At 40.9% G+C, this 11,543-nt stretch overlaps 1 protein-coding gene across 1 annotated transcript; it reads right to left on the bottom strand.

Moving 5' to 3' along the window:
• Positions 1-6,795, bottom strand: c9 (complement component 9). Its single transcript, XM_047371945.1, has 11 exons — positions 6,650-6,795; positions 6,453-6,543; positions 6,105-6,255; positions 5,869-6,016; positions 3,966-4,104; positions 3,674-3,895; positions 3,319-3,559; positions 3,051-3,179; positions 2,755-2,930; positions 475-709; positions 1-387 (listed from the first exon to the last, which is right to left on the bottom strand). The coding sequence occupies exons 1-11, from the start codon at positions 6,721-6,723 to the stop codon at positions 224-226; spliced, it is 1,770 nt and encodes a 589-aa protein (XP_047227901.1). The 5' UTR covers positions 6,724-6,795; the 3' UTR covers positions 1-223.
• Between the last annotated feature and the right edge of the window lie 4,748 nt (positions 6,796-11,543).

The following is an 11,543-nucleotide window of genomic DNA, read 5'->3' as shown; positions in this document are numbered from 1 at the left end:
TTTAAACACAGCTTTTTGTATTTAATTGAATTGTCTTTGATAATAAAATTTGCTTAATAATCTGAGACATTTGTAACAAAAATGCAAAAACTGAACAAATCGTTTTTGAGTAAAGTCTACATCAAGAAAACAGCTTCAATTTTAAATTTTGCCCCACAGCAAAATGTTAATTTTATTTCTGTTAATTGTATTTGATCGGATGACAGTTTGATAAATCATGCTTTCAGCAGTATTCTTCACTAGTGACCTCTCCTCTGCATCTGACAGATCCACCCAGTCCGTCTGTGTTGCAGCGACGTGTCCTACTGCGTTTTCCTCCACTGCATGAGGACCAGGATGACCAGCAGGTCCAGTTGCCCTCATGAGCAACAGTGGGCCTTTGAGCTGCTAAATATTTTTTATTGACATATAGAATGAGCAAAAAAACTTAAATGAAGAATCATTTGGAAGGTTGTATATTTTTTACTTTCTTACCTTGGTGTGAAGCCTTATCTGCCCTGACGTTCTGGCAGGCCAAGCCTTCAAACTGGCCAGTGCACATACAAATACACTTTCCATCAAGAAGAGCAAGAGTACCTCCATTTTGACATGGCTTACACTTGCATATGTTGTATTCAGCAACATAATCTTCTATAGCCCTCTTAAGGTTTGAAATTCTGCTGTTTGCGTCAGGTGTGTTCAGTGGAATTAACTTGTAGATGGGTTCAGGCTGGAAAAAATGACAAGATATTTATTGCAGCTGGTGGAATTGCGAAAAACACATAAAATCACAGCTGTATTTTTAGTTTAGTGTCCAGAAGGAACAACTTGTTCCAAAGGGAATCTATTTTACAATACATTATGTATTTATGGTTAATGCAGTTGTTTTTGGACAACTTAAGTTTGGAACTGTGAACTAAATGATCCACTAGGGGGTTAAAATTGGTACTTTTTAGCATTAAATAATGAATAAAATTGAAGCTTAAATTACTACTGATCCATTGCTGTGAACTGGGAGGTAGTTGGTCTGTAATGTGCTGTCAGATGAATAAGATAATCTACACTAAAACTGTATCTACAAACATCATTACCGAAAGCAAATAAAACATCAGTCAAAAAGAATACCAACTTCTCTTAAGTTTCGGGGGCTGCGGGGGTGGATGAGATCCGCCCTGAGTACCTCAAGTCTCTGGATGTGGTGGGGCTGTCATGGTTGAACCGCCTCTTCAACATTGCGTGGCATTAGGGGACAGTGTCTCTGTACTGGCAGACTGGGGTGGTGGTCCCCCTTCATAAGAAGGGTGACCGGAGGGTGTGTTCCAACTACAGGGGGATCACACACCTCAGCCTCCCTGGTAAGGCCTACGCCAGGGTATTGGAGTGGAGAGTCCAGCCGATAGTCGAACCTCGGGTTCAGGAGGAGCAGTATGGTTTTCATCCCGTCCGTGGAACACTGGACCAGCTCTATACCCTCTACAGGGTACTCTAGGGTTCATGGGAGTTTGCCCAACCGGTCCACATGTGTTTTGTGGACCTGGAGAATACATTCGACTGTGTCCCTCGTGGTGCCCTGTGCGGGGTGCTCGAGGAGTATGGAATCTGGGGCCCTTTATTAGGGGCCATCTGGTCTCTGTGCAAGCAGAGCAGGAGTTTGGTCCGAATTGCCGGCACTAAGTCGGTGCATGTTGGACTCCAACAGGGCTGCCCTTTGTCACCGGTCCTGTTCATAACTTTTATGGACAGGATTTCTAGGTGCAGCCAAGGGCTGGAGGGGGTCTGGTTGGGGGACCAGTGGATTTCGTCTCTTATTTTTTAAGATGACGTGGTTCTGCTGGCCCCCTCTAGCCAAGACAGCATGCGCTGTGGCGGGTCGCAGCCGAGTGTGAAGCGGTTGGGATGAAGATCAGCTCCTCCAAGTCCGAGGCCATGGTTCTCGGCCGGAAAATGGTGGCCTGTCCTTTGCAGGTTGGAGGGGAGTTCCTGCCTAGCGGCTGAAATGAGCTTCCTCCGTAGGGTGGCCGGGGCACTCCCTTGGAGATAGGGTGAGGAGCTCGGCCATCCAGGAGGGGCTCGGAGTAGAGGCGCTCCTAGACATCGAGAGGAGCCAGTTGAGGTGGCACAGGCATCTATATCGGATGCCTCCTGGATGCCTCCCTCGGGAGGTGTTCCAGACACGTCCCACCAGGAGGAGGCCCAGGGGACGGCCCACGACACGCTGGAGGGACTATGTCTCTCGGCTGGCCCGGGAACGCCTTGGGCTCCCCCCGGAGGAGCTGGAGGAGGTGTCTGGGGAGAGGGACGTCTGGGTGTCTCTGCTGAGTCTGCAGCCCCTGCGACCCGGTCCCAGATAAAGCAGAAGACGACGAGTACGAGTACAACAAAGTCCCCTAAAGCCAGAATCTCGAATTGTAAGCAGGAGATCAACGAGTTGCCCCAAGTTCAATGTTATATATGGTACTGCTGCTTTAGTCAAAGTTCCCTGCGCAATGATCCATATGCTGCCAGAGTAGAATGTATGTTGTTAAGCTCAAGCTACAATATCCTCTTAGTGCCAAAAGTTGATTTATGGGTATTAATATTAAGTCCGTCCAAGGAAATTTAGATAAAGTTGTCAAATGTCTAACCTTTGGGAATTGGAGTTCTAAGTTTATTTTGAAGGTGTTGTACAGTTGTCTTTTGCACAGTTCAACAGATCCAGGCAAAGCTAACACAAACATGGATAAACCAAATTAAATCGCAAATCAAAACTTTAGTTATCCACTCCATCATTCATACCTCACTGTTAATCAGTGCAGGGACGTCTGCAATGGTCCTGGCCCAGTTTCGGTAAGCATCTATATTCATGACACCCTCCTTGTTCAGTTGAGCCCTCATAACAACAGCGGTCTCAAGAGTTCCTCCTTTAACTGAAGTTATCACTTTATCCACCAACGCCTTTCCCTCAGCACTAGCTGTGCAGAACAAGTGGGGGAAATATAGTACATTTTTATATCATGATCACACATAAAACACATATAAACACCACACTGTTTCATTCTTCAGTCTGTTCAAAAAAAGCAAGAAAAACACACTTGTTTCTTTAGCTGATGTGTTTGGACAGTGCTCAGGTCGGATGTGTCCTGTTGCATCACCTCCAGAAAAAGCAAAGTTTGCAGAGATCCCCACTTTGACACATGTTTGGATACTTCTGTCCGTTAAATCTGAAAGAATCGAGCAGCAAAGGCTGCAGTTATATATCAACAACCGACTTTTTCAGCAGATAGGCCTGAAGAAGTCCATCAGAACCATATAAAGATCAGAACAATAAACTTGAGTTTAATGAATTGCTCATATACACACTTTTTTCCTTGATGGTGTCCTGGTTTAGAACATAGATCAGTTCATATTCACCCCCGGACTTTCCATTTTTTGTGTAGTGGGTTCCATAGTCTTCCAGGAAGGCAAAATAAATACCCTTTTCATACACCACAGGTAATGATCTGACATGGTTCAAGAATTCTTCAGCAACGTTGAGCTCACGGGAGCGCATCCTGTAGGTGCTCATCTGTACTCTACCTTTTACCCTCATAAAGCTCTTGTTCTACAATGAGAAGAATCGGCAAGACAGGCACAAATGTGATATATGTGTCTTTAAAGTAAAGTTGATCTCTTAGTTAATGACGTAGAACTTGGGTTTAGCAGTCATAATAATGACCTTAATGGTGGTGTACTCTGTGACATCCTTAATCATCGTTTTCTTTGAAAATTCAACCCCAGCCCCACCACTGACGCTAGTGTTGGATAGAGAATTTTCAGTGGGAGTGAGTTTGAAGGAAAGTCCGGTATCAATTTTAAAGGTAACCTCATTCAGTATTTCTTTCACGATTGAGTATGTGTCCTCAAAGATTTCTCTGGAAACAGTTTCCTCGACGAGAGTCTGAAATTACAGAGAGTTTTCAGCAGTAAACCCAACACCACTGTGCAAGTGAGACATTGCCTGGACTAACCTCATAGTTGAGCACACCAACATTCCAGGGAAGTCTGTCGAATTTCCCCATGTATGGGTTTCTCACTTTATCACATCTTCCATTGAAGTAATCATTATTGAAAGGGTTCATTCGAGGATCTGCACCCAATATGTTGATCCTGGTGCATGGAGGTAATAGTTACTTGAAATTACTGTATCATGTTTGTTGGTATGTAACAAAACTGCAATGGTAATTGAGGTACCTTTTTCCTTGATTAAACATATATGTTCTTAATCATGCTTCATGACCCAATAGAAGTGTATGATGATCTAGTTTTATTCTCTGCTGTAGAATGTATTAGCCCTATTTTAAATAGAACTACCACATAACTTAACAGGTAAATAAGTCTCATATAGTTCACCAAAACTTTAACAACCTAACTATCAATCAGATGTGTTATTTTTCTTTGTCACTGAATGATCAATTATTATATATTCAAAAACAGTGTACTTAATCTATTTCTTGGCCCTGTAACTTGTTCCTATCATACATAAGGACATTTCACCCAAACCCTGAAGGAAAAATCTTCCAAGGATCCTGCTTGAATCATTAATTATCAACCAAACTACTCTATATTTACACGTATTTATTGATGAGAAAAATTAGTAACATAGCAGACCAGGTGAAAACTCACATTGAAAAGAAAAATAGGCCCTTTCTGCACTATGACAGGAATAAAACAGCTGGGACTGATGAGCACATACAAGATTTCTCCGAACAATCATGCAGGAGCAGCTAAACAGACCTGTTGATGTCAGCAGCCCTTTCAAGACATAGACTTGTCTGTAGCCTATAAGGGGTGCTCAATTTCATTGCTCCACAGACAGTTATCCACCGAATTCATTAACCCATAATCCTTTGTGTGAGATGTTCGCGTGAATTCCAGATCAGCACTATCACAGGTAAACAAAAGGTCTCTTGCGAAGCAAATACAGGAACGTGAACTTTCATACTTTAAGCGGGATAATATACACAGTTGCACTGACAAATTGTATAGACTGGGAGGCTGATCTGTAGAAATGGTCTCTGATTATGTAAACTTGCATACTTGGCTGCTTTATTAACTCCACTGCTGCAGACACACAAGGGAAGTAAAAATATAATCAAATTCACTGTTAATCTGGTGTTTTCTACACTTTTAAATCGCTGGCAGTACAATAGCTGAGTGGTTATTTGCTGTTGTGGGTTGAGAATGTGGATGGTGATGGAAGACTAGGATTTCATGCACCAATAAATTACAATTATACAATGATTGAACTACATTAGAAACAGTAATTGATCTGCTCTTAGCAGTGCTGTTTAATCATGCCTGTGAAAATCCATGGCATCTAATACGTATAGCTTGCCAGCATAACTGGGCCAAGTCAGTATTTTTGACCACACTACATTCATCCACACAATGGGGCTGATAATGAGCAGCCGGCTGTCTTTAAAATCTAAAATGGATCACATCTCTTTTTCAGTGGGTTGTACTCAGTTTAAGAGTCCTAAAGTTGAACTGTGTGGTTTTAAGCAAACAACAACTTGAACAAAGTGAGCTCATGTGAGCTGTGCCCACTGCTGCAACAGTTCTAAAATATTTACTCTTTAAATTGAATTCAAACCCTGCTATCCCTGGCATCTAGTCTTTCTGAATACTGTGAAATTGTCAGTTGAATGGCTATTGGGAAAAAAATAATAATACCAAGTGTATGTTACACAAAATGGTCAGCATTGTTATTATTTAACAAAATTAACCCAAACGTTCACTCATATTCTTAAGAGGCTGCAGTTGTTTTCCTCACAGCGACTTTAATAAAATGAGTCTTTCTTTTAATCTTCATGTAACTGATATATTGACTCTTTTATCTGATTAGATCTGAACATGTTTTAGAAGCCTTACCCATATCCTGCTGTCCTGCCTTGCTCATTATTTTCCAGGACAGATGCCCCACAGGGTTTACGGGTTGGATCACAGTCTTCATCTGACCCATCTTCACAGTCATAGTCCCCGTTGCACTCTAATCTCTGTTTGATGCATGTTTTCAGCTCTGCACACAGAGGCAGTTTAAACCAGTGAGACCCAGAGAAACAAAACACAGAGGAACAATGTGGGTGACTTATAGGAGTCTTCAGTACCTGTTTTGCACTGGAAGTCAGTGCCTGAGCAAGGAGGGGGAGTTGGTATCAGGCATAATTCTGTCGTTTGGCAAGATTGTCTGTCACCTATTGATCCGACACAGGGGTTCCCAGCAAACTGGCCAAACACCTCTATGCCTCGTGAACGCCACTGAGGATAGAAGATATCAAAAAGGCTTTGTCGAACCTCTTGAACGTGGCGTTAAAAAGGTATATGGCAACTATAGATGCTGCAAAAATACTTAATTTGAACCAAAAATGCTTTATGTTCTCACACACATAAACAAACCTTTCTTTAAAAGAGTCTATAAGGCAAGTTATAAAGGCTTTGTCCAAATGGAAACTTACTCGGGTGTTTGTGCAAGGATCACAAAGACTCCATTCTGACCAGTGGCTCCACATACAGTTTACAGAATCTGGTACGGGAAGTACTGCTCCCCTGATATGTATACATTAAATGCTCTCAGGTATCATAGAATTGCTTAGAAGAAAAATTAGTAAATCAAACAAAGGAAAAAAAAATATCTTAAGAAGAGTATACATACAATCCTCCATCAAAAAGTGTCAGAGTTAGACACAGGGTGCTGAGGCTCAGCTGGAGAGCGATGGCAAATCTCATCGTTAACCTTTTAAATCACAAAAGAGTGAGATTTAGCGTTTTTATCCTGCCTTCTTGTTAATCATTACTTTGCCAGGAAAAACTTTGTACTGTTGTTGTCACAATCAACAGTTTGGATTTCATGTGCAGCAATATTGATTTGGTGCTCGGAATCGCCCTAAGCAGAGTTTGTTCTGTTTATTTGTAAAGAAAACATCTTCATACAAAAAACAGTTAAAAGTAAAAGTTTGTGCATTTTGCAATATTCACTGTGCAATAATAGTTATCTGGGCAATATATTATATATTTATTATTCTAGTTTTCTGTTTTTTTCTTTTCTAGTTTATACTCTCTGTACAGCAAAGGAGGAGCTTTTTAATCCCGTTGTATATTTCCACAATGACAATAAAGGTGTTCTATTCTTTTCTATTCAAAGATTAGAATATTGTTTTTTGTCCTAATCCTGGGTTAAGCTTATCCACAGCTTTGCAGCTGACCTGTTGTGTGTTTTCCTTGTTTTCCTAATAATGCTGTTTTCTCTAATGCACCTTAAATACACAATATGTTTAAGGTGAGTAAACACTTTTGCAGGGCAATGTAAAGAAATTCATGAATGCATGAATTCTTGAAAGCAAACATGACAAATTGACAGAGCACAATGAAGACTGTATATATCAAATATTTTGCTTTGAATCTGTTCAGTTTTTCCTCAACGTTATGAGTCTTTTTTAGCACTGGATAAAGAAATGCTAAATAGCTCACGGCATTAGTAAAGAGTATTAATAACATGTTATTTTTGTTTTTTCAGTTAGAGAAACGCTTCTGGTTTCTGTCTTTCCAGGATTGTGCAACCACACAAACATGTCCTGAGCAAAGCAAGCAAATATTTGATGTTTCTTTTTTCTCTGTCTCTCTCTTTCCCTCGCTCTCTCTCTTTTTAAATGTTGTAACTCCTTGACATAATGGTGCGAATCGGTAAACATGCAAAATGTAGAAACTGCCGGCAAACAAATTCTTCTAAGGATGTCAGAATTGTATCTGGAAAAAACTCTTGAAACCATAAAAAAAAAAAACTGTGTTGCAATGCAGATATGTATCCACAGGAGGGCAACGTTGAGCTGTAAGCGCAAAAACTGATGCAGGAGAGATCTCTATTTCCATAGTTAGTTTTTCATGTCAGATGAAGGAATGGACAAAAGCACAATGTGTTGCAGAATCATTGGACAACAACATAGATCTTTGTGTTGCCCTATTTAAAGCTCTTCTTTCCTTTTTGCATAAAAACGTTAAACCAGGCCTTGCACAATGTACAGGAAGTCTCAGACTGTTGCACTCTGTGACCTGTCATGTGATCTAAGAAGCTTTTGCTGAGTCTGCAGTAAAACAATAAGGGAGTGAAGAGTTTCTTTATTATTAATAAACAGAGATGCACTTTTTACTGTACAGAGCTTTAAGGAGTATCAAATTTATAGGTAGACAAAATTATGATGGAATTTGCAGAATCCCTGCAAAAAATACTTGGCAATGTTAGGAGGTGGTCAAGGACATCTGCTTTCATCCATCCGAAGAAGAACCACTAATGATAAATCCACATTATTCAGCACACTGGCAAGTATTTTCCTGCTGACTTAAATAAACAGTTACAGTATTCCCTGATGTGTCCAAAGTGAGCCTGTGAGCTGCCCTGCCCTTATAATCGCATGCATCTGCAAGACAAACTGGGGTAGTTTGGGGGGTATGTGGTCATAGCCCAGTGAAGAAGCACAAATATCTGCTGAAGTCACCACTTTTTTACAAGTTTCGGCAGTTTCCTCCCAACTTTGTCAGGAAACCAGGGGGTAGGTAAGGTTCTTGGCCAACGTTTCTCCTAACTAAAAATATTTCCTGTTTTTCAGAAGAAGGTTGGAAGTGTGCAGAGACACAATATGTGGCTCATTTTAACTCTAAAATGTGCGCTATTTCCAATAGAATATGATAATGGGGATCCTCCTCTGTTACTTGCAGCACTTCTTATTGTTTTATTGTTAGTCTGGGATGGTGGGGGGCTGGATTTAAAGAACAGGGAAGGAAACAAAGGATAAAATCTATGGCTACCTCAATTATGGCCCAGAGATAAGTGGCTATCTTAGGTTCTGGCTGCGGTGGAAGAGAGTTCCATAATTCACGCCCTTAAAAGCTTGATGTTTAAATTGTGTGGCCTTCCTGTTGTAAACTGAGGAAAGGACACATCCCATGAGCTTGGCTTTGTCAGCATTTCGTCATAAAAATAAACCCTCTCATTAGTTTGCCGTCATTCTGATCTTTTTTTCCTGAAACCACCCCTGCTCTGTCAAGATAAAGCTGTGGATTTATGAATGACATTCAACAAATCTGTTGTACTACAGTAAAAAGTTTAATGTATGTCCCTTCTAAAGAAATCAATAATAGAGGAACAGATGTATGTCTCACTAAACCCTTTCAGCAGTGCATAACCAAGGTTAGGTGAGTCCCTGAGCACAATTTCATTTGGGGGCCCTTTAAGGTTAGCCACCTAGTCACAACCACACTACTTACTTACATTTCATTATTTTCACCAACAAATTTATTCTGACTGAAAGTAATATTAAATTTAAAAGTGGTCCAGCCAAAGAGCAAACTTGCATCGGATAGAGAATCGTTGGAGGGTGCTAAAGATTAAAGTGATGGGAAGGAGACCTTCCTACCTGAAAGACTTGGAGCTCATCATCAAAGATAAACATCAAAATACCAGTATCCAAACAGCTGTTCACAAATTATAAGAAGGGTTTGATTGCTGTATTGCCAATAGAGATTTTTCCAATGCTTACTGAGAAGGGAAGAACACGGTGGCGCTAAATGGGCCTAAATCCTCAAGTTGAAAGTACTTGTGGGCAAATAATAATAATAATAATAATAATAATAATAGTAATTATTATTACTATTATTATAATTGTATTTTTGGGACCAAAAATAATGATGGCCCTGCTTTTCCAACTATTATTACATTTCACCTAGGAATGGAAAATGTCTACAAAATATTGTCTATCCTAAATCCACGGCAGCCTATAAATTAGAAACTATTGTAGTGACACATGTAAAAAATAAATTAGAAAAACAAATATATAAAAGCCTAGTCTTATTCATCTATGTGTTTCTTTTTCTTCCTCAAGTATACGCAGATGTCTTTCATTAAGCTCCACTTTATAAAATAGGAGGTTATAAAAAAGTTTCTTCTAATAGCTGATTAATGCAGAAAGAGCAGACAGACTCCAGGCTCATCAGTAATCTGGCTCTACATGGGCTCATCTCCTAAATTCCAGCTTCTGTCAGCAGAACACAGGAAACAAAGCAGGAAGCATATCCTTCCCTTGTCCTTTTTGCTCTGGTTTCTCTGCCTTCCAACTTAAAGGACATACAGGGGTTGGACAATGAAACTGAAACACCTGGTTTTAGACCACAATCATTTATTAGTATGGTGTAGGGCCTCCTTTTGCGGCCAATACAGCGTCAATTCGTCTTGGGAATGACATATACAAGTCCTGCTCAGAGGTCTGAGGGATTTTAAGCCATTCTTCTTGCAGGATAGTGACCAGGTCACTATGTGATACTGGTGGAGGAAAACATTTCCTGACTCGCTCCTCCAAAACACCCCAAAGTGGCTCAATAATATTTAGATCTGGTGACTGTGCAGGCCATGGGAGATGTTCAACGTCACTTTCATGTTCATCAAACCAATCTTTCACCAGTCTTGCTGTGTGTATTGGTGCATTGTCATCCTGATACACGATACCGCCTTCAGGATACAATGTTTGAACCATTGGATGCACATGGTCCTCAAGAATGGTTCGGTAGTCCTTGGCAGTGTCGCGCCCATCTAGCACAAGTATTGGGCCAAGGGAATGCCATGATATGGCAGCCCAAACCATTACTGATCCACCCCCATGCTTCACTCTGGGCATGCAACAGTCTGGGTGGTATGCTTCTTTGGCGCTTCTCCACACCGTAACTCTCCAGGATGTGGGGAAAACAGTAAAGGTGGACTCATCAGAGAACAATACATGTTTCACATTGTCCACAGCCCAAGATTTGCGCTCCTTGCATCATTGAAACCGACGTTTGGCATTGGCATGAGTGACCAAAGGTTTGGCTATAGCAGCCCGGCCGTGTATATTGACCCTGTGGAGCTCCCGACGGACAGTTCTGGTGGAAACAGGAGAGTTGAGGTGCACATTTAATTCTGCCGTGATTTGGGCATCTGTGGTTTTATGTTTTTAGGATACAATCCGGGTTAGTACCTGAACATCCCTTTCAGACATCTTCCTCTTGCGTCCACAGTTAATCCTGTTGGATGTGGTTCGTCCTTCTTGGTGGTATGCTGACATTACCCTGGATACCGTGGCTCTAGATACATCACAAAGACTTGCTGTCTTGGTCACAGATGCGCCAGCAAGACGTGCACCAACAATTTGTCCTCTTTTGAACTCTGGTATGTCACCTATAATGTTGTGTGCATTTCAATATTTTGAGCAAAACTGTGCTCTTACCCTGCTAATTGAACCTTCACACTCTGCTCTTACTGGTGCAATGTGCAATCAATGAAGACTGACTACCAGGCTGGTCCAATTTAGCCATGAAACCTCCCACACTAAAATGACAGGTGTTTCAGTTTCATTGTCCAACCCCTGTATATACTGTACATGTCATTACCATAGGGGCTGTGGAAGTTTATTTACCTCATATGATCATATGAATAATTGCAGCTGCAGAATCTCACAAAATTGTTTCTCTTTAAGAACTCATATAGAATTCAGGTAACAATTTGCTTTTTAATGTTGATCACTGTG

Source organism: Girardinichthys multiradiatus, chromosome 8 (genome assembly GCF_021462225.1).
Source record: "Girardinichthys multiradiatus isolate DD_20200921_A chromosome 8, DD_fGirMul_XY1, whole genome shotgun sequence".
NCBI classification, from domain to species: Eukaryota; Metazoa; Chordata; class Actinopteri; order Cyprinodontiformes; family Goodeidae; genus Girardinichthys; species Girardinichthys multiradiatus.
This window is presented reverse-complemented; position numbering and strand designations above follow the sequence as displayed.

Bases quoted from the DNA above. Each gene is read 5' to 3' on its own strand.
- c9 (XM_047371945.1), bottom strand. From the start codon at position 6,723: ATGAGATTTGCCATCGCTCTCCAGCTGAGCCTCAGCACCCTGTGTCTA. The intron at 3,560-3,673 runs GTCATTATTATG...TTCTCATTGTAG, and splicing joins CAGAGTACACCACCATTAAG to AACAAGAGCTTTATGAGGGT. The intron at 710-2,754 runs GTATGAATGATG...CATTTTTTCCAG, and splicing joins CTGCACTGATTAACAGTGAG to CCTGAACCCATCTACAAGTT.